The 22846-nt window shown below is 36.1% G+C and overlaps 2 protein-coding genes across 2 annotated transcripts in view; both read right to left on the bottom strand.

Annotated features, from left to right (window-relative positions):
- Positions 1 to 3005: 3005 nt before the first annotated feature.
- On the bottom strand, positions 3006 to 6052 carry LOC107728436 (uncharacterized). The gene is made up of 4 exons (XM_016538596.1): positions 5641 to 6052; positions 4248 to 4278; positions 4038 to 4121; positions 3006 to 3801 (listed from the first exon to the last, which is right to left on the bottom strand). Exons 1-4 carry the CDS (start codon positions 5875 to 5877, stop codon positions 3365 to 3367), a joined length of 789 nt encoding a protein of 262 aa, XP_016394082.1. The 5' UTR covers positions 5878 to 6052; the 3' UTR covers positions 3006 to 3364.
- Positions 6053 to 13669: 7617 nt separating this feature from the next.
- Positions 13670 to 22846, bottom strand: part of LOC107728434 (multiple epidermal growth factor-like domains protein 9) — a 29964-nt gene continuing 20787 nt past the window's right edge. Inside the window, exons 6-7 of the mRNA XM_016538593.1 lie at positions 20172 to 20441; positions 13670 to 14411 (exon numbers count right to left, since the gene is read on the bottom strand). Of these exons, the coding sequence (XP_016394079.1) occupies positions 13924 to 14411; positions 20172 to 20441 (758 nt within the window). The 3' untranslated portion in view covers positions 13670 to 13923. The remainder of the gene's footprint in view (positions 14412 to 20171; positions 20442 to 22846) is intronic.

The following is a 22846-nucleotide window of genomic DNA, read 5'->3' as shown; positions in this document are numbered from 1 at the left end:
CACTATCGCGACTATCGCGCAGTCTGTAATGATATGACGTTAATAAACTTTAGCGATTTTTTGCAAACATTATGAACTCAATGAACTCACGATTGAAAGTAACATAAATATGTCTTTTTGTTCGCTCGGGCAGCCATGTTGCCGCTGAAGCCGGTTTACGTTGAAATAATTCATACCCCTTTGTTTGAAGTGTGGTCCCGAAAAATCTTCGTTTGAAGGGCTATCTGGCCCTTCCCCTACCCCTACCCCTCCAACCAAAAGAGAATTGAGACAGGGGAAGGGCTAAGGGGTAGAATTGGGATTGGGCCTTTCTCTTTCAGTGCTATCAGGCTAAAGTTAGCTTTTTCTGAGCCCGGAAGACACCAAGCCGACGCTGATGAACTAGTGGCGACGAAAGCAGCCTGCGGGGTCGGCAGCGTCTGGGTCCAAAGTTGCCCTGACACACCAAGCCGACGCTCGACACCCGATGGCCAAGTAGCACATCCGTTCTGCGTCTGCGTAAGAAGTTTTTTTTTTTTTCTCGTGCACTCGTTTGCCAGCTGAACAGTCAATCAGAATGATCAGATGGCCCGACTGACCGACGAGTTCCGACGCCGATTCGACATGTCGAATCGGCCGGAAAAAAAGCAGACAAGGACCAACTTCAGCCAACGGTGCAGAACACACTGAGAAAACTTAATCGGCCAATGAACAAAAACTGTCCGACAGCCGACCATCGGCTTGGTGTGTTCCGGGCTTTAAAAGTAAGGACGGGGTTGACCTCGTTGCTATGGATGATGTCAGCATGCTTACTAACTATGCACACAGTGATTGGCTGAGAGGGGAGGGCTCTCTGTCAGAGATTTATTCATAGAATTATTGTAGAGCGCGATATTATGTTGCCCTATTCAAATAAAGGTTTAAAAATAAAAATTTTACCATATTCAAATGTTCATATACAGTGTGTTCAGCTAATTGTCAGCTTCTTACATGTGCGCTTCTCATAAACAATTAGCGGATATGCATATAAACAGCCTTTTAATTAACAGAGTAGAATAATCATGGCTGATAGTAAGATATGCAAACGTAAAAGAAAACTAAACTGGACGCAAGAACAGCTGTTACTTCTTCCCCAACTGGTTAATGAAAACAAGGATATAATCAAAGGAAAATTTCGAGTTGGGATTACCTCCAAAACCAAAGGCGGTACATTTTTCAAAGCTCGTATGTTTCTAAAATGTTTACATTCCTATGCAGATTTCTGGCAACAGCCATTTTAGGATTGTTGTGATTTGGTCTTAGTGACGTAGGAGTCCTCTTCACTACTAGTTTTAGTGCTAAAACACTTTGTGAGAAATACTCTTAGAGCAAAAATGAAGGAGTCCTAAATTTAGGACTGGCACACCCATTATTTTTAAGATTTTCTCCTAAATCAGCAAGTTATGAGCTACTTTTAGCCTTAAGATGTTTTGTGAATACAGGCCCTGGTGTTCAACAATAGGTAACTATGGAAACAAACGAGAACATACTAGAAACTGACTTTCTTTCTTCTGTGGAACATAACAGAAGATATAGGCAACAAAATACAAGAACTATGAACTCAGAAACAGTAGGACCAAATGAGTCCTAGAACAGAAACCAAACATGACACAAGCAATCAGAATTAGGTAGGTGGTACATGTCAAAGTAACATTCAAAAAATTGCCAGGACACAAGGTTTCCCAGCAGAACATTGCCAAGAGCATAACGCTGCTGCCATCTCTTCTCCAGGTAAATGATGCACCCACCTGGCCATTCACAACTTAGAGGCACTGTGTGTTCTGACACCTTTCTATCATGGCAGTAGCTCTTTTTGTGATGGGACCAGACAGGCTAGTCTTCACTCCCCACATGCATCAGTGAGCCTTGGTCACCCATGACCGTAACTGGTTGTAACTGACTGGTTTACATTGTTCTTCCTTGCAGCACTTTTGGTAAGTACTAACCACTGCATACCAGGATGTCCCACAAGACTTGGTGTTTTTGAGATGCTCTGACTTTTCTCTTTCTTTTTTTAAATTATAATGATGGGTTTTTTATGCCTTTATTGGGACAGGAGGACAGTGGAAAGCTGACAGGAAAGCATTGGGTGGAGAGAGGGGGTGGGAATCGGCAAAGGACCTCAAGACAGGAATTGAACTCAGATCGCCACAAGTACAGTCAGGTGTTAACCCACAGTAACAAATTTTAACAGATTAATCGCATATTGTCGTTTGCTGCATGCTTTTAAAAACACAATAACATTTTTTTAAATTAATTTTTTTGAGGAAAATAAAAAAAAAGATGCGTCTCGTATAAGTTGCATTTTCAGAAATAATAACGGCAGGCCTAATAATATTGTAATGTACCAACATTATGAACACTATAGGATAATTTAGTTCCCCTCACTTTACAACAAATATAAACCTTTTCTAATGCTGCATGAATTGAATGTCTAAAATATTATTCTTAAATTAAATATCTGCTGTCTGAAACCTCTGAAATATAGCAGAAAAATATTCCTGATATACTGTAAAAATTCTGAAAAATATTATGAAAACAAAGACAGCTTTATGTGATAGTATTTATTGATTCTTCATGGTCAAAGAATAATGTCAGTATGAAGATGTATTCAAATACATAAAATGATTTTTTTTAATGCAATTTCATTATGAAGGTCATATTTGGTGATTGCAAACATATTTAATACAAAGTAACTTATAGCCTACGAATTCCAATGACAGCAACCATGATGCACCTCAAAAACACACTAGGGAACAGAGCGATACAGGGTATTGATCATTCTCTTCACTCCATAATGTTACCGTTTCTTCTTATATTAACTAACGTACTCTACGATTAGCTCAGTGAATAATTAAAAAAAAACATAGACCTGGCTAGAACAAGCGGAGTAATACAAAATTGTGAAATGCGGTTCCTTTTGCGATACCAGTACAATATATCACGGTTCTCAACCAATCAGATTTGAGAACCAGAACGAACTGTTGTATAAAGTGTGTTAATGCATACAACGGTATATTTTCGTACCAAATTCAATCAAAATGAAACAAAAATACAACTTCATTACTAAATTACAATTCTTCCACAGTTGTAGTGCTTAAAAATGTTTTAAAAACCCAAGCCAATGCAGTATTTTTTCATAAGGGTTTTCTTCTGTACATACCTCTGCTATTGATTATAGCACAAATAAATCTGAGATTCAAATTATTCTGTTGACAGAAGAAGAGTCTGTTTAGACCATAAGGTCATCTCAGATGAATGTGATACTTCATGGCAGCCCTTTTGATTTTTATGCAAAGCTACAAAAGAAATGGCCTTTTTTGTGATTTCTATATTCGCCGTATCCTCATGTGGAAAAATGAGGATATGCCACAAAGGCTGTTTTTTGCGAAATTGTCCCTCCAACGTCAATGAGGTTCCGATTCTTGGACCACACCTTGAGTCTGTCCCCAGATTTGAGAGAAAAAATACCCTCAGAGAACAGACTTTTCCTCCAGTATTTGAGGTTGACTGTTTCCCAGTGGGTGAGAAGGGGCAGGGGTCTATCATATTCATCAGTATAATGACGAATATCATGTTGCAGAAATATTTCCTCTGTGTTTTCACTGAATTTTCTGTACGTAATCTGAAGAGAAACCTTGTATGTTCCGCCATGAAGGACTTTCAGAGATTCATTATCATCATCCAGGATGAAGTATCTGGTATGATTTGGTGTCGGATACTCTGGTGTATACATCCACGGCACATATCCTTCTTCTTTAGTGAACCTAACATTGTCTTTAACTAGAGAGAAGGGAAATGTGTGAATACACTTGGCCAAAAAATGTTTTACATTCATAAGTATCTCTGAGAATGAAAATTGCACTGCACTTTTTTTCCCCTAAGAGTATAGACATAAGTTGTCTGATTAAGAGTATAACTCTTGCTTACAGTTCATCTTATCTTAATGGTAATTATGTTTTGTATTCACTTCTACTTGTGCGTTACGTCTTATTGCAGTCAGTGTATATACTTCGTACCTGTCAAGCGAGTGAAAGATGTGTTTCTTTCTGTCGGGATTGTATCTTCTCTGCTATGCGATTCAGCACCTTGATACTGCATTCCTATATGGATGAAAAATGCAAGATTTGTATTACTGTGAATTTACATAACAACCACAATGTGGAAGACACTAAATTTAGTATTTACAATAGAATTCAGCTTTATTAGTAAATAATGAACTAACTTACCAAATGTAAGTGCCTCCTTGGTTCCATTTTCCTACAAAAAGTTAGCAATTGTAAATAGTTTAATACACACACAATGAATCCTTAATTGATCAAGGTATTGATTCTATAACTGTGCGTTTCAGTTGTTTCAGAACTTTTTTTTTGTAATTCACTGTTTTTTTTTTTTTTTTGATAGAGCACACAAAAAACACATTACAACAATGGAGATAAAACATATTAGATAAACCACTACCCACCCCATCACACCCCAGGACCCAGACAAACACTAAAGTAAAACAATATTAAATCAAATAAATAAAAATATATAAAAACATAATGGGTAATAATATTAACAACAGAATGACATCATTAGATCAAATGACCAAAATCTTCGAGACTATGGAAATCCAGTTCTTCCAAATAGATAGAGTAGCAGGTTTTGCGTGATTAGTCCGAGCAAGAAGACAGTTCCAGATATAGTATTTCCAATAAGGAATGAATCCAGTGCTTAGCAGAAAGGTCTTGTTTCCGAACTTTTAAGTAATCAAATAGTGAGCAGCATATTTTTCCATTATACTAGTAACTAGTAAAGGTGCGTAAAAGGTTCTTCACAGCGATGCAAATAAAAGAACAATTTTTGGTTCTACAAAGAACCATTCAGTCAAAGGTTCTTTAAAGAACTATCTCTTTCTTACCTTTTTATAATCTGAAGATTCTTCAGATGTTAAAGGTTCTTTATGGAACAGTTTAGACAATATGGTTCTTCTATGGCATCGTGAAGCACCTTTATTTTTAAGAGTGTATGTATTACATATTTACTAAATACTAGCACTTATTCCTTTTTTATTAGTCATTATCCTATAAGTCATTATCATATGGCATTACTACCGGTAACACTTTAAAAAAAACGTGCCATTGAATTCTCTGTGCATCAGCTATTCACTTTTGACCAGTTTGCAATTCAGTCACTCCTGGCTACTTGTCCTAGTTTTAGTAACTTATTTCATACTACTAGTGACAATAGTTATTAGTATCTACTTCAAGCTCAACTATTACCTATATGAATTATAATCCAATTAACACTAACTACATTCTTAATCGTAGTATCAATAAATAAATAAATCTGTAAAAATCAAGTAGTGTCTCATAACTAAGGTATAAATAAATCTAATCTAATAAATAGTCACTAATGGAAAACTTAAGACAAGAAAAAACGTTATGGAAATAAAGACTATGTCATTTGACACACTTTTTATATTTTATGCAATCTATGTTAAAACGGTTATAACATAGGCTACTGTACTGCAGTGTTGCCATGTACGAATATTACATATAAATGAACTCCGTTGCAAAGGTTTCTAAAGCACTTTCAAAGGGTCACTGAGCAGTAACGTGACTAGTATGCGTCTTTTACCTTGCAGGTCGGCGGGAACGCGTGATACAGGAGCGTGAACAGGCAGCAGCTGAAGCAGAAGAGCACGCTGATGGACTGGATGAGGCACACCTGTCGCCGCAGTGAGCGGTACTTTGTCCTCAGACGGCTCACGGGCTCGGGTTTTGTCCTCAGACGGCTCACGGGCTCGGGCTCGGGCTCTGGCTCCATTAAAACTGCGTGGACTTGACAGGCTGCCTTTTCGTTTGTCATCTCCATAACGGACAGTTTAAAAGCGCAGCTCCATACCCTCGGACTCCTCTATATATAGGCTATGTATATTTCTCCCACGTGTTTTCTTCAACGCCCAAAACAAACAGCCTACTCGTGGAGTTTCGATACTCTGAACACATGAGGCTCTCAGTCCAGTCGATCCAGTGTCGCTTCCTGCTTTGCTCATGCAAGACCTGCTTGACTCCGAGCCAAATTCTTACAGCCTGAGGAAATAAACAAGTACATGACGCTTCGCCATAGCTAGTAGTGTGTTCGAAGCTGTAAAGCAGTGCTTCTCCACCTTTACAGAGCCTGCACACCTCTATCCATCCAGGTCCCTTAAGCGCCCTCGATTCTGAATATTACTGTTGATTATTATTCTGGTTTTATAATAATAATATAAAATGAATTGCTGGTAAAAAGCAGTGTGAGCAAATATGCAATAACATTTTTCTTCTTGCTGTTGTTATCCTTGCTTAACATATGCTTTATACTGATTATAAACACAATTCATGTTTCATAAAAATATTGCATTACTTACTGGGGCTAATTGTCACACACTTTACTTATCTGGATAGTAATGGGGGCTATTGCCCAGGAGAAAAAAGAGACACATCTCTGACCTTTTGTGACAAAATGTGTTAATGTACACCATATATGGGGTAAGTTGTCACAGGGGAAATGGAGATGTTAAGATGAACAAATAAAATGCACTGTTGTTGTAGCCAACAAATATTGGAACTAGGGGAAAAAAGCATCAGGACGAACTTTGTGGTGGCCAGGAGAAAGCCAGAGGACTGAAAGTTTTAAGATTGAAGTTAGAAAGTTTGAGCATTTTCTGAACAGTTTCTAGGAGTACTCTAAGGTCAGAAATAAAATGAGATGTCAGTTTACTGTTTTATCTTTATCAGTAAGATGCTTTTCCTTTGTTCACTTCATTTCACCTTGGATTTGTTTTTAAACAGGACACACCTTGGCGATGATACAGTACCATTACTGGATCAGACAGCAATGTCGCAACACACAAGTGTGAGTAACAGTGTTTTATCATGTGTCACTATTGTTTTCTCTGTTACAAATCATTTGATATGTACTGAGTATGTATACGTTTTTAACATCACAACAGCGTCCATCTTTTATTTGAATATGCAAAACTGTTAGCCAGTCATAGCAATAGGCATTTGCTTCCAAGTCTTGAATGCAGCACACCTATAAAAATCAAAAGAACGTTTCAAAGAAAGGGGCAAAACAGGATAGAAAACAGCACCACTCAGAATATTAAATAGCTACAATACTTTCTCAAGCCAACATAATTAAAAAAATAGAACATTTTAAGACACAACTTGATATTTATGAACAATACGCTTGTCCACAGAACACATTATGTAGTTGACTCTTGCCTGAATGTAACCCTGTGTTGTTTAAAATGTAAGTTATCAAAAAAATATTTACCATAACATATTTATGAAACACTACCATAGCCACAGAAGTCACATTAAGTTCCAAATAAAATCAGACCAGAAACACTGCTAGATGCATAAATAATCGGATATTACATTAAAACTTCAAATGAAAACCTCTAACCCTTTTTGATTATTTTGCAGCAGCACATAAAGCTTTTCTACTCTGGAGGAGTATAAAAAGATGTGTACAGGAATGGCACAAGGCCAGGAATGACACACATTGCTATGCATGTGGGTTTTTAGGTATGTAGAACAGTCAAACAACTGCTGCGAAGAGAAAGTTCTGGCAAAACGTGTTGATTACATTATTGCAAACGGCTTGTTTGCATAAAGCTCCAAAACTGTGTTGTCAAGTTGCCTTATTGTTTGTCAAGGGAAAAAAGACGTAGAAATGTGAAGAATTTTTTTGAGTAATGGCATTTTCCCCTCCTTTCATTGGAAGGGTTTTGTGAACTTAGGGAAATCACATTCTCACATCTGTCCAAGTCTGCATTAAACCTTTCATTTATGAGGCGAAGCCTGGATGTTATTTTGCTTTCCTGTAACACATTTGATCTGGTTTCTTACTGGATATCTTTTTGTTAAACATTTAAGACCTCATTTGTTTGTTATCAATTAGGTTGTGGGTCCTCTCGTTGGAAGCAAAATATAAAAATACTTTGTTTTTGTCTAATTTTCCTTTTTCCGCATTTATTCATTAAACATCTCCTGGTTTACTGTCTTTCACTTTGACTGTTTGGGCACGTGGCTGTCGTCACAGTGCTTGGCACAATCAGGATATTATCTCGGCCCAGACTTTCCATTTAGGTAATGGAAGCTTAGACCAATCTTGCAAAAAAAGGAATGCTGCTTTTCAGCTCTACTTCCATCCTTTTTGTAGTTCAAAGTGTTTACCATCATTTTTAGACAAAAAATATTCAAACGTGAGTACATGAGGTAGGCCATTCATAGCATTCTTGTTGCTATCCGAGTCAGGTCTGAAGTTAATTGATAGTTTCTACGACATACTGATATACACAGATCAGTCACACTCAACTTCACACCTAATTTGTTATAAAGTTTTCCAGCTATTCATTGCAGCTCTTATCATGGCGATACCTTTAAGTTTTAAATTACCCCTTTATTAGATTCAACAGGGTTAGTGCAGTCAGACACAATAAATATCACTATCAAGGCTGGTTTATAGAAGTGATTCAACACTGTTTAAATGTCAAAGATTGCCATATAATGATCAACCGCAGCTCCAACTGACTGTGAATACTTGGCACATTTTTCTTGCCTTTACTAATCTGCATTTGTGAAGCAAATCATTGATTCAGTATGAAAAGTATAAGATCACAAGTGAAATGTGTGTTGCATTTTTTTTTTACAGTTTGTGCTAACAATTTGATCAGAAATTTGCATATCCCATATGTTTGCAAAAACCCTGATGATCAAATTGCCAGAATGACACAAGAATGATCCAAAGAGCGAGAGTCGAGAGTCTCACAAATTTACTTATTTGATTAGTGACCTAGAAATAATGCAGCATGCAGCATTTCTGTATTTACAGGTTTAAATGACATTTTGAATGCCAGATTATCCATGGGTTGGGGCACCACTATGTATTATATTTATTTTATTACATACAACATTTAGTTCCGGTCCTTTAATTTGATTGATCCAATGGTGTTCCAAGAGTGATGATATACACTCGAGCAGTATTGGGATGCGTGCTTTAATGGTGGGATGCACACTTTCGTGACTCTGATTCTATAGGTTTCTGACTTGTGATTCTGTAGGTTTCATATATATGTCAATTAGTCATTAAATAGTTCACTCAACAGATTGATTGCTGATTTATTCAAGAATCAGACGGCATCACTGTTGCTTTCTTTGGAACGTCTTAGTTTGGCAGAACCAAACTAGATCAAGTAAGTGACAGTATTTGTCTAAAATGTAAATTACTCAGTATTAACTTATATATTTTTAAAAACGCCTTGCTACGAGCTATGGCTAACCGAGACTTGCCGAGTCATTAGTCACTAACCGAGTCATAGCACTTGCATATTATTGCTCTTTTGTTGGTTTTGATTGCTTCTATTGTCATCATTTGTAAGTCGCTTTGGACAAAAGTGTCTGCTAAATGACTAAAATGTAAATGTAAAATGTAACTGCTGTTGAACTGTTGTATAAAAGCAGTATCTCATACTACCATTTGAAGTCATATAAGATTTTGTATTGTTTTTGAAGTCTCTCATGGTCAGCAAGTCTGCATTTATTTGATTAATACAGTAATATTTTAAAATAATATTACAATTTACAATAAGTGTTTTCTCTCTATATATATATATATATATATATATATTACAATGTAATTTATTCCTGTGATGGCAAAGCTAAATGTTCTTATTATTTTTGGTGTTGAAAACTATTTGTGGGATACAAAAAAAAATGTATCCCACAAAAAGCATTAAAAACATTTGTGTGAAATAAAATCTTATGTAACATTGTCTTTTTTATAATAATAAATTAATGTATAATATAATATATTGCCTCTGGATATGTACTGTCAGTTTTCTTTTTTATAGCCTGTCACTATCTGTCACTGACAAGTGCACAAAAATGTGCTTGATAGTCCTGTAAAAGAAACCAATTTGAAAACTTTGAATGATTCACATGTACATTCACTCATCAGGAAACAATGCACGCATAATCGGTCAATATCATTCAGTCATATCAGTATAAAGATTCCTGACAGATGGCCGTCATCCAACAGCTCTCGCGTAAAAGAAAGTTTGAGTCAGAATTACTCTTGGCTGAGCTGGACGGAGCTACACCCTCGAGGAACAAAGGCTGTCCTGAATACAAAAACTTCCAATTGGCTCATTTTATTCAGTTCATTGTAAACTCAGATGCCTTCTGATTAGCAGTTCTACAGTATTTTTTTGTGTACTACTGGGAAAGTACGGTGAAACCTAAACACACAGCTGCAGGCTGATCGAGGTTGCAACATGTTACAAGTTATTCTGCTAATTTGGTGTGCTTCTTTTGTTTTAAGAATTATGCATTTAAAAATTCAAGTGTCAAAAATGACTTTTCTTTCTTCCAAATGGCAAAATCTTAGATTTAAGGCCCGTTCACACCAAGGGCAAAGGACTATAATGATAATAACAAAGATACAGTTTTAATAATCATTCTAAATTTACCAGAGTCCACACCACAACTATTACGATAACGGCACTGAATTGTATAGTTGGAATTGCTTTCACACTGATTTTTTAATTTTTTTCTCCAGCTAATGAATGATAAAAACACTGACGGCCAATCAGAATCCATCCTGCTTTGAAGAGCTGGAGCATTTAAAGCAGTAGATGACAAAACTGTAGCACATCGGACAAAACTTTATCATGCATTGTCATGGATGCTAATATAGTTATCGTTCTTGATGTGAACAGAACTTTAAAGGTAAAATGTGTAATTTCTGCAAAAATACTGACTATTTTCAAAAATGTTTTATAAACGTGTTGAACAGTTTCCATTGGTCTGTCAGACAAATAACACCACCAAAAACTCACGTGATTGACTGAGCAGTTGCTGTGTCAGGCTGGTCAGGATGATCAAACAAACAGAGCAATGTTTTGATAGCACCACAAATGAAACCAACTTGTTGACTGTCCACATTAAAGTGGGAAATAGATGTTATTTTAAACTGATAGTTCATCCAAAAAAATTCAATTTGTCATCAATTTGTTGTTCGAAACCAATATGACCAATATGTTTAACTCTTTTGTCTGTATAAAGAAAAAGAATGGGGTCCAAAACAACATCAGGCCCCACTGACTTTTATTGTATGGACAAAAAAAAAAATATATATATATATATTTTTTTTTTTTAAATATCTTCTTTCATGTTCCAGAGAAGAAAAAAAGTCACACAGGTTTGGAGTGACATGATTTACAGAATTTTTGTTTTTGGTTTCCTGTTAACATCCAAAAGAGACACACGCTCCCACAAGCCGTCTCAAAAAGTGTCATCTCATTGAAGAATGTCCTTTGATTCAATAATCCTTTAATTTCAGTCATTTGACCACTCAGGAACTCAGAAATGACAAAAATACAGTATTTTCCACCCACATCCCATTGTATACGAGTTATTAATGCGTAACCTGACTAAATAAATTAGAAAGAAAATAAGAGGAGAAAATAAGACTTCCAAAACATCTTTTGAGGTTTGCATTCGTTATAGTACACTGTACAATGCAGCATGAAGATGGAAAAACATCAATAAAATAAGACCACAGAGACAAATACAAATGATAAATAAATAGGAATTAACAAAACAAACTCGAATAGAAAAAAAACAACACACAATAATTCAAACACCAGTCATTTGTCCAAATCATCAAAATGATCCTGAATCACATTTAAAAGGGTCCTTGCAGATAAATGGAGGAAAAAAACACTGTGTCCACCGTCGTACCTTATAGGTTCCCAAAATCAGTCTTTCCACTTCACAAAGTCCTCTGAACACGCTCCTCCCGGGTCATATTACGCTTACATGGCTTTCAAGTCTACAATATTGTGTCAAGCGTTTGATCAGTTTTTGTGAAACTATGCAGCAGAATCAATCCAGTCTTTTCCTGCGTAGAATCCAGCTCTACACAGTTAGATCTGAAACTGTTCCCACACACAACACCAGCTCTCTCTCCCATGCACGCACATACACATCCACCCACTCGCGCATAAATACAATAAGGCTGAAACAGGTGCTAGTGGTACAGGTATGACTGTTATGTTGCATGTTCAGTTTGGAACCAATCTGTGACAGGAATCGTGTAAAGAGGAAATCGAAGCAAGACTGCATTCTAAAGAAATCCAAAGTTGCCGCCATTGTATGAAATAGTATCTGTCAAAGACACACGCACACACACGGGACTTGAAACTGGCAGTCTGTTTCCTTTACAAAAGCCTTGCAGATTGAATGAACTTCCTCTGATTTCCATTGAAAATTGCAAAGCAAAAGTGAATTTCCCAGGTTGTGCAATTGGGACAGACTGAAACCTTGCGACTTTTCTATACAAAAAGGTTTTAGGTGAAATTATCTTGGCATGTGGGTCCAAAGGTCTTTCAGCTGCCTCTGAAATAGTGAAATCCCCTTTCATGTAGCTATTAACCGAAGTTTAGCATCCTTAAACTCAAACGCACACAGTTCAGAGGCTCATTTAAGAGGCAATGTATTCACATTTTATCATTATTGTGTCTAAGGAGTAACATGTTAATGGCTTGTCTTGTATTTCCTTGAGTCCTCTCTGAAATGTTACAGGAAATACTGTACGTGAAAACACTTTGCATGAGGACATCACATAGGAAGCAATGGGGAGCTAAATAGTGTGTAGAATCAAATAAAGTTTTGGCTCCCAGGCTACCTTCTTTCAAGAATCATCCAAATTAACAGGATAGTTCATCAGAAAATGAAAATTTGGTCCTTTACTCACCCTTACAGGGTTAGTTCACCCCAAAATAAAAAAAAATACAATTCTGTCATTAATTACTCACCCTCATGTCATTCCAAACCCATAAGACCTTTGTTCATCTTCGGAACACAAATTAAGATATTTTTGATGTAATCCGAGAGCTTTCTGACAGCAACGCAACTACCACGTTCAATGCCCAGAAAGGTAGTAAGGACATCTTTAAAATAGTCCATGTGACATCAGTGGTTCAACCTTAATTTTATGAAGCTACAAGAATATATTGTTGCGCAAAGAAAACAAAAATAATGATTGTATTCAACAATCTCTCTTCGATGCACGTTCACGAGAGCCGGCGTTCGGACGTAGAACCCAGATACACTGTGCCTTGTTTACAAGCAGAGAAAGACGCACGCTGTACATAAAACAGTCTTCGTAAACATGTCTGAAGATTTCATCAGAAGATGACTTGCAACTTTTTGCCTAGCCTTACTTATTCGAACCAGAATACACAGGCTTAATAGCTAAGAGAGATGGATATTCTACATCAGAATGCCATGAACGCGCCTCGACGACTGACACGGAAGAGAAGAAATTGTTGAATAAAGTCATTATTTTTGTTTTATTTTTGCACAAAAAGTATTCTCATGGTTCCTAACATTACGGTTGAACCACTGATGTCACATTGACTATTTTAACGATGTCTTTACTACCTTTTTGAGCCTTGAACGTGGTAGTTACGTTGCTGTCTATGCAGGGTTCGAAAGCTCTCGGATTTCATCAAAATATCTTAATTTGTGTTCCGAAGATGAATGAAGGTCTTACAGGTTTGGAACAGCATGAGGGTGAGTAATTAATGACAGCATTTTTTCATTTTTGGGTGAACTATCCCTCTAATATCATCCCAAACTTGCATGATTTTGTTTCTTCAGTGGAATGCTAAAAAGGTCATTGAAATTGGCCCAATTTTGTTTCGGACTCCACTTATTTTTAGTGTCTTCAAAATATCTTCTTTTACGTTCCAATTAAAAAAAGAAAGTCAGGTTTGGAAGGACATGAGAATGAGAAAATCATAACAGAATGTCCATTTTTGGCTGAACTATCCCTTTAAGAAAAGATACAATCATACTGACGACTTCACGCTTTGTACATGTTGGCGGCAGTGGCGAGCGCTAACTGTCCATTGGCCGCGACCACACATGGCTCCTCCTCCAAGAGTCCATTGGGGTCGGCGTGCGGGATGCTGTCGTGGTAGCTGCTGAAGCTGATGTTGTCTTCCTTCAGCTCAATGGTCCAAAACGGGGCGTTGAGTTTCCTATTGCGGTACTCACGATACGTATACACGCCTCCGACGAAGCCCATGAGGAGAACGACCACCACGATGATGACGGCCAGGATGATGATGTTAAACTGCGTCCAGGACACTACTGTCAGGGCAGAGGCCGTGCTGTTGTGTCCTGAGGAGTCTCCCGTGTCGGACTGAAGGGTCGGTAGGCTTGGGTGGGTGGTAGGGGAGGAGGAGGAAGTGAGGAGGCGGGATGCAGGTGTAGAAGCAATAGAACTTGTGGATTTGGGGATTTCTGCAGTGGAGGTCTTGATGTCCTGAGTCGGGAGGATTCTCACAGCTGAGGGAGAAAGAGAGTCAATGATTTAAATGGTTATAGTGTGTCTAAACAGATGATAAAGGTTATAAATGAAAAATGATTAACTAAGAACATTAGCTGAATAAGCATTCAAGATGAATCGCAAATCAGCCAATAAACCAAACAAATTAGGATTAGGACTGCATCAATAAGTTCATCAATTATGAAACAAGTTCAATTCAGTGATAAGCAGCTTTACAGAATAGAACAACAGTGCTGTTATTGTTGAACGCTCCCATTAAAATCAACGTAAATGGAAAATGTATCCTCTAGCACACTGTCATGACAGCTTGTTATAGTTTGTACAAAATGTCACAATTGTATGGCATATAGAATTTATTTAAAATGTAAATAACTGTTTTGTTTTTCATGCTGCTAAGAGGGTCAGTGTAAAGTGGTCTACTTAGGCCACATCAAAAACAGCAACATATTCATTTAGGAACACAGATTTTAGCTCCTTTTTGTATATCTATCTATATATATATATATATATCTATATATATATATATATACACAGTGGTGGCCAAAATGATTAGAATACTAGTATTTTCAGCAGCTAAACAATGTTTTTAAGTCATTTATTTCTATCTTTTGCTGTAGTGTGTCAGTAGGAAATATCAGTTTACATTTCCAAACATTCACTTTGCCATTAATTGTAATAATCCAGTGAGATTTTTGTTTGCACAACAGCCAGTGATCCACATAGAGATCTGATCTCATCATCATCCAGTCTGTCTGGAAAGACATGAACAAACTGAGACAGACTAAATCCAGAATAACTGTGGCAACGTCTCCAAGATGCTTCAAGAAACCTACCTGTAAAGCTCCATCACTGTTAAAAGTTTTAGGCACTTGTGTAAAAAATGCGGTAAAACGAGGATGCTGTCAAAATTAAAGTCATAAATAGATTTTCTTTATCAATTAACTTCTATTAACTAAATTAAATCAACATTTGGTGTGAGTGTGACCATCCTTTGCGTTTAAAGCAGCTTTTGCCCTATAGGTGCACTTGCACATAGTTTTTCAGGTAGCTTTGCAGGTAGGTCTCTTGAAGCATCTTGGAGACATTGACAGAGTTCTTCTGGATTTAGTCTGTCTCAGTTTGTTCATGTCTTTCCAGACAGACTGGATGATGGTGAGATCAGGGGTGTATTCCAGAAAGCACAGTTAACTTACCATCTGCTAAACCCTGAACTTTCGGTTGATTAACCCAAAACCTTGCTTACTCGAGGTATGTGGTTCCAAAAATGGGTTAGGTGTCCCAATCACCCAAATATTACCAAAAAATTTTTTTTGGCTCAGTTTACAGAAAAGTGTACGTCACACATCCTTTCATTATAATATAACATTGTTTCCTCCTCAAATGGGTAGTTAACATCTTCAGTATTACAGAAATATATCATGTGTTCGGCTGATGTTTTTAATTTATGGCAAGAAACCTTGCTCATGTCGGAAATTCAAAAACTGTCCCAATCACCCTTAATTCACCCTATAGTATATTCCTGGTTAAGACTCAAGACACTCAACAGAGCGATGAATCGATGAGTCACTATGGAAACGGACGCTAAGAAAAAGTGCGCCATGCTATTTCTTTCTTCTTCTTTTGTTCAATGGTCATTTACATGCTTAGTGCATATCGCCACCTAATTGATGGTTGTGCTATCATTTTTCTTTTTTTTCCGTTTAATCTACAATCCTTGAGAATAAGAATTATATAGTTTGTTTGATACTAATTATATATTAAGTCATATCAGATATGTATTTTTATTATAGAAATACATTATTGAAAATGCCGATCCATGTGTGAGATGATAATATAGAATGTAATAAATATATATAATATAATAAATTAAACATTACTTTGTCATAATAGTGTTTTATAATTTATACAGATGACTGTTATATAGGCTATGCCAATAAAATAAATATAACAATATCATATTAGAATAATATTACCTTATTTATTACTTATATTAACGCTTTATAATTAACATATCATACAACTATATATATATATATATAGTAGGCTATATTACATAACTATATTATGTAGGGATTTCTTAATACCACAAACCACAGGACTGTGATATGCCACTGAATCAACTGTGACGTTGGTTTTCAAAAAACACAATGGACCAACACCAGCAGATGACATTGCACGCCAAATCATCACAGACTGTGGAAACTTAACACTGGACTTCAAGCAACTTGAAGTCCAGCAACTTTCAACTTCAACTTGAAGTTGAAGTCCAACTCCGGATTGACAATAAAGCAGACTTGACTTGACTTGGTTCTAATTTGTTGAGATAGTGAATTGGTGGGTTTTTGTTAAATGTGTGCCAAAATCATCACAATTAAAAGAACCAAAGACTTAAACTACTTCAGTCTGTGTGCATTGAATTTATTTAATACACGAGTTTCACAATTTGAGTTGAATTACTGAAATAAATGAACTTTTCCACGATATTCTAATTTATTGAGATGCACCTGTATAGTAGGCTATATTGCATAACTTTATTGTAAAAATATATAATATTGTGCGCAATCTGTCACGCCCACTGAAGGCTCGTCAGTAGATCACGTGTGCGCTGATAGCGCTGAAGTGAACTAACCCTGGAACATAACCTGCTCCGGAGCAGGTTATCTTCACAGAGCAAGTTGCTATGGCTACTTAGTTACATGCCCTGAAAGTTACCTCCGATTTTGGAACCGAATGCTGAGGTTATCCGCTCGCTTATCCTCAAACATACCTGGGTATGTCACAAAACCTGCTTTCTGGAATACCCCCCAGATCTCTATGTGGATCACTGGCTGTTGTGCAAACAAAAATCTCACTGGATTATTACAATTAATGGCAAAGCGAATGTTTGGAAATGTAAACTGATATTTCCTACTGACACACTACAGCAAAAGACAGAAATAAATGACTTAAAAGCATTTTTTAGCTGCTGAAAATAGTAGTGTTCTAATCATTTTGGTCACCACTGAATATATGGATGTGTGATGAAGATATGTGAATAAAACAATGTTGACATGACATTTTTTAATATGTAGATCCAATTTTTTCTTGTATATTTTCATCCTTTATACAGCAAAGAATGCAGGTGTTGACCATAAACAAAAATACCCATTAAATTTTTTCCAGTAAACTGAAAAAAAAAGAAAAGAAAAAAAAAAAAAAAGGAAACTGCTCTGTGGTGTGGCTGTTTGTATGATGAAAATCTGGATAACAGCAGAGTGGTACTTTTATTTCTTTTAAGTCTAATTCCTAGTCATATTAGAATGATATCTTAGTTTTACCGGCAATATATATATATATAGTTTGTGATTGCATTTTATATGTCCAGACGTGCAGTCTACCAATAACATTAGAGCGACAGCAGTAGGAACGCCCACAAGCATCTTCACAGCACAGAGTCTAGCGACATACAGCGAAAAAGTCGCTGGCAGCGTGAACGGGGCTAAAGAGGTGTGTGCATGCTGGGAAAGCAAGAACCCGCGCGGCAGTACTGGAGAGTCTCAGAAACTAAAAAGGTTTGTCCAAGAAGCCACTAGATTTGTCGCTAGGAAGTAAACTGAAAAAAAAAAAAAAGAAAAAAAAAAAAAAAGGAAACTGCTCTGTGGTGTGGCTGTTTGTATGATGAAAATCTGGATAAAATGCAATTATTTTTAAATTCTGTTATTAGGATCTATTTCAAGAAAGTACTATGCATTTCCATAAAAATGGATTTACTATTTTGAAATCAATTATTGCATCATGTGACTCACAAAATCTATTTCAAAATAAGCTAAATTTAGAGGAAAAAAATTTAAAAAGGCACCCCCAACAGGAAGCAGATAAGACACGTCAAGCATGTCAAGTTTTACCCCCCCACTATTAATCACATTTGTAATATTTGACGTGGAGCTACTTTGAACTAACATGACCTTTATTCATATTTTCAGTACTGTGGTCTGATGCCTCCACATGACGGAAAACATCAATGCATTAACAAGCATTAAAGACGTTAAAACTTTGCTGATTTGTGTTGATTCAGCATATGGGTGTCTAACTGTTCAAATCTGTCAAAAGAGTAGAAGAAAAATGCAAATATATACATTTAACGTCAAACCTCGTCATCTGTATGTCCATGTTCATTTGTCATCTACCCTAAAGTTAATCTAATATCTAATGTTATAATACTTTAAATACGGCATTGTCAAAAGCATAGAGTGCCCAGGAAGTCTACACTGACCATAAACATCCGCCTCAAGGATCCTTATCCTTAGTTAAGGTAAAAGTGTGAACGGTATAATAAAATCATTAAAAATGATCCAGACTACATCAAACTTGCATTCATTATTCATGACTCATGTGATGGGATCCTAGCAACCACTTCTGCAACAAATGCACCCGCATATCTTTGACGTGACTTCATTACATGAGTTACTGCAGTGACACATGCTTTTTCATCAGTGGGATCATGTCACACTCCCACTGTCTATTTAATGTCCACCTGATAAATATTGCACACAAAACAGTGAGCACTTGCTAAAATCCTCCATTCGGACTTGCAGTTTCAGGGAATCTGGCTGGACAGTTTTACCAGTCTGCCTGAAACTGGCTGCAAGATACCACTTTTGAGGAAGAAAGAATCACAGGACTTGCAAACGTTTGCAAGTTTCATGATATCATATGAGTGTCTGTTAAAAATAATTGGTAATTTTAGATGGACAGAAATTGCGGTATGTCACATGTCAAACACTCATGTGCAACATGTCAAGGAACATTTTTATGTGCACTAAAATATTTGGAAATATATATATATATTTTGATAATTAATAATATTACTGTATTTTTGATCAAATATGTAGCCTTTAATTAAAAAAAAGATATATATCTTTTTTTTAATTAAAGGCTACATATTTGATCAAAAATACAGTAATATTATTAATTATCATAATATTATTACAATTTAAAATAAGTGTTTTCTATTTTAACATATTTTCAAATGTAATTTATTCATGTGATGCAATGCTGAATTGTCAGCATCATTACTTCAAGTCTTCAGTGTCACATGATCCTTCAGAAATCATTTTAATATGATGATTTCCTGATACACACACACACACACACACACACACACACACACACACACAATACAACAATAATAATAATATTTTCAGCAATGATGCATCCAATTGATTTGAGTAAAAACATTTATAGTGTTACAAAAGATGTATGTTGAACTTTCTATTCATCAAAGAATCCTGAAAAAAATAATGACAGTTTCCACAAGAATATTAAGCAGCATGTTTTCAACATTGATAATAATAAGAAGCATAATTAATAACTGAGCACCAATAATGATTAATAATAACCTTTGGTCTGTCCAATCCAATGATTGTAAACCATGTTGTAAACAGTCATTAGGTCCGTCAGACTGAAGATATTTTAGCGGTAATGAGACCAAAAATATTTAAGACCCATCGAATCCGAATTTAAGACATTTTAAGACTTTTTAAGGCCTTATATTAGGAAAACGTTATTTAAGACTTTTTAAGGACCCGCGGACACCCTGTTTAAAAATATATTAAGATATAAAACAGTTATTTTAAATTGTAATCATATTTTACAATATTACTATTTTAATTGTATTTTGATCAAATAAATGCAGACTTGGTAAGCGTAAGATATGATCAAAAACATTTAAAGCAATCCAAACGTCTGAGCAGTAGTGTATGCTTCCACAGTAGGCCTACCTCTCAGGGTGCAGTTGTGGTAGCGGGCGTCCCCCGTGTATCCACGAGTGCAGATCTCACAGTGTGCTCCCGCTGTGTGGTTGATGCAGCGGTGGCAGTGGCCAGTCTCAGGGTGGCAGATTTGTGGCATGGAGCGAGGGTCGGCGTTCCCATTACAGTCGCAGGGCACACACACGCCTGAGGATTTAAATAAACCGTCTGTGCACACGTTGCATGTCGGGCCGGAGAAGCCAGGCTTACATTGGTCACATACAGGTCGTCCACTGGAATCTGTAAATGCAGTTGAACAGATCTGATCAAAAACTAGAGTTACATTATACAGTAATATTTTAGTTTCCTCATGCACAGATTCCTTCAGATCCCTTTCTAATCCTGGATTCATTTTAATGTACAGTGGGCCAAAAAGGTATTTGGATAGTTTTTTTAAATTTATTTATTTATTTTTATTCTAATTTATTTTATAAATAGAAATTTATTTATTTATACATACTTGAAAATGTATGAATGCATTACATAATGCAACAAGATATATATTTTGTAAGACACCTGTGTGAAGTTGAAGGGAACTGACTTCATACAATCTATTCACATGGTTTTTGTTTGTTTTTGTCTTTTGCTAAAAAAAAAAAAGTCCTTTTTATTTAGTCTTATTTGTCATGTCATATTCATTAATGTATTCCATTTCACTCTGACTAAAATTTAAGTAAATGAAAATAACATTTTAATTGACAATTTTAGTTGTAGAAGAACATGTCGAACTGTAACCACATTTAAGTAAACATGAACATTTATTAATTTAAACATAGCAAACAAATTAAGGTTTTATCAACATGAAAAAAAAAGAAGTATAAGATAACAACCATATTCTTTCTAGATTTTTCTTCTAAACACACTAGTGTATTACTAGTATATTGTTATTCTTGCTGAACTTTTGGCATTTGTTATGGTGAACAGTATTATGTTTGAATTATTAACTGAATTATTGTCACGATGGTCTTTGAATGGGGTTGATGTAATAATAAAAAATCGTCAGTCAACCCCTTTTTAAGTTATTATTTGTACAAAAAAATTATAATAATAATATATATATATACACACACACACACACACACACATATACACAGTACTCTTTAGCATCTTACACGTGTTTTTTTTTTAAGTAACCTGTGTAAAATATTTTTAGGGACAACTTGTAGTTCCAACTCACACAACTAGGTGGCGCCATAGCACCAAATTTCAAGCCTGACACCATATTCTACAAAAGTGCAGAATAAAATGACATGATGAAGTGGTCTCTTTTTAATTTACTTATTTAAACCTTATATATATATATATATATGTAGATGGAAACACTGGTACTCCAAGATACTTAAAAATGCCAAGGTATTACCACAGTGCCATACCCAGAAACCATGGTATTGCCGTGATGTGCCTGTAAGTGGAATCAGAAGGAGGAGCCATCCTTAAGACTCTTAAGTTAAGTGTGTTCAGCACTGGCCCACACACACACACAACCGGTGTCATCAATGAAATATTCATGATTGGAAAAAAAGCCAGTTAGCAGGATGTGTGAATGACTGTGCTAGATTAACATCCTGACCTGCCTGACTGCTGCAGCACTCCCTGACTGAACTACAGCCGCCTGCTAGCAGAAACATCATGCAGTAATGCAAGCTTCTGCAGTTTCAATATTCATGACACCGCTGATCAGTTTCCTCAATGGCCGCTGTTGCCAGGGCAACCCCTCCCTGAAGCAGATCTCCCCCCACACTGACCCCCTCGCTGCCACAGCCTGTGACACGAGACGGAGACAAACTGCCGGCCAGTGACAGAAGGAAGCGGCCAGACGGCAGAGGCATTCATTTCAGCACTCCTCCCGTTCCTGCCATGAGATCTCGTGGGCCGTGCCTGTGCCAGCCTCATGCTCCAGCTACAGACAGTGTGATGCCAACAGACGAGGCTTCACCCCCTTCAGCATCACCAGGGGAGACGACTCAAGAGTTTAGAAATGCACACACACACATTTGGCCTAGAATTTTTGCTCTTTTTGAGTGTTTTGAGGGTTTTGTAACCATGAAAGACCCCAAGAAATGGCTTGACATCAGTTTTCCTACCTGTGTTGAGGTATTTCCTGTTAAAACAGGAAGTTCGGTGGGACATTTCTGTATCTATCTATCTATCTATCTATCTGTCTGTCTGTCTGTCTGTCTGTAATTTTTCCAGTGTGCATATCTTACTATATGGTATTTTCTAACCAGTAAAAAGTACTGTTAGATGTATAAACCTGAAGAGACACATAAAACTGAAAAAAATGGAAAATTTTTTTTTAAAATTATTCTCATGATTTTCAACCTCTTTAAAAAGCAAAATTAAGCAGTACTGATGTCAAATTCTATATTTTAGCTTATTTTATTATTTTGTATTTTATTTTTGTTTTTATTTTATCACTTTTATTTATTTGTCAGTATTATATTAATCAATTATTTTATATAATCAATTATTTTCAAATTATTAAATTATTTATTAGTATTTATCAAGTTATTTATTTATTATAAATATTCTATTAATTAATGATTATATTTATAACTATTACATTAAAGATTTGATTGATTTATTGTTAAATAATTGTATTTAAATTATGTGTATTAATTAATTATTTATTAAATTATTTTATT

This window comes from Sinocyclocheilus rhinocerous, unplaced genomic scaffold (genome assembly GCF_001515625.1).
Source record: "Sinocyclocheilus rhinocerous isolate Xijiao unplaced genomic scaffold, SAMN03320098_v1.1 scaffold787, whole genome shotgun sequence".
NCBI classification, from domain to species: Eukaryota; Metazoa; Chordata; class Actinopteri; order Cypriniformes; family Cyprinidae; genus Sinocyclocheilus; species Sinocyclocheilus rhinocerous.
The sequence above is the reverse complement of the archived record's forward strand: the minus strand, read 5'-3'. Positions and strand labels throughout refer to the sequence as shown.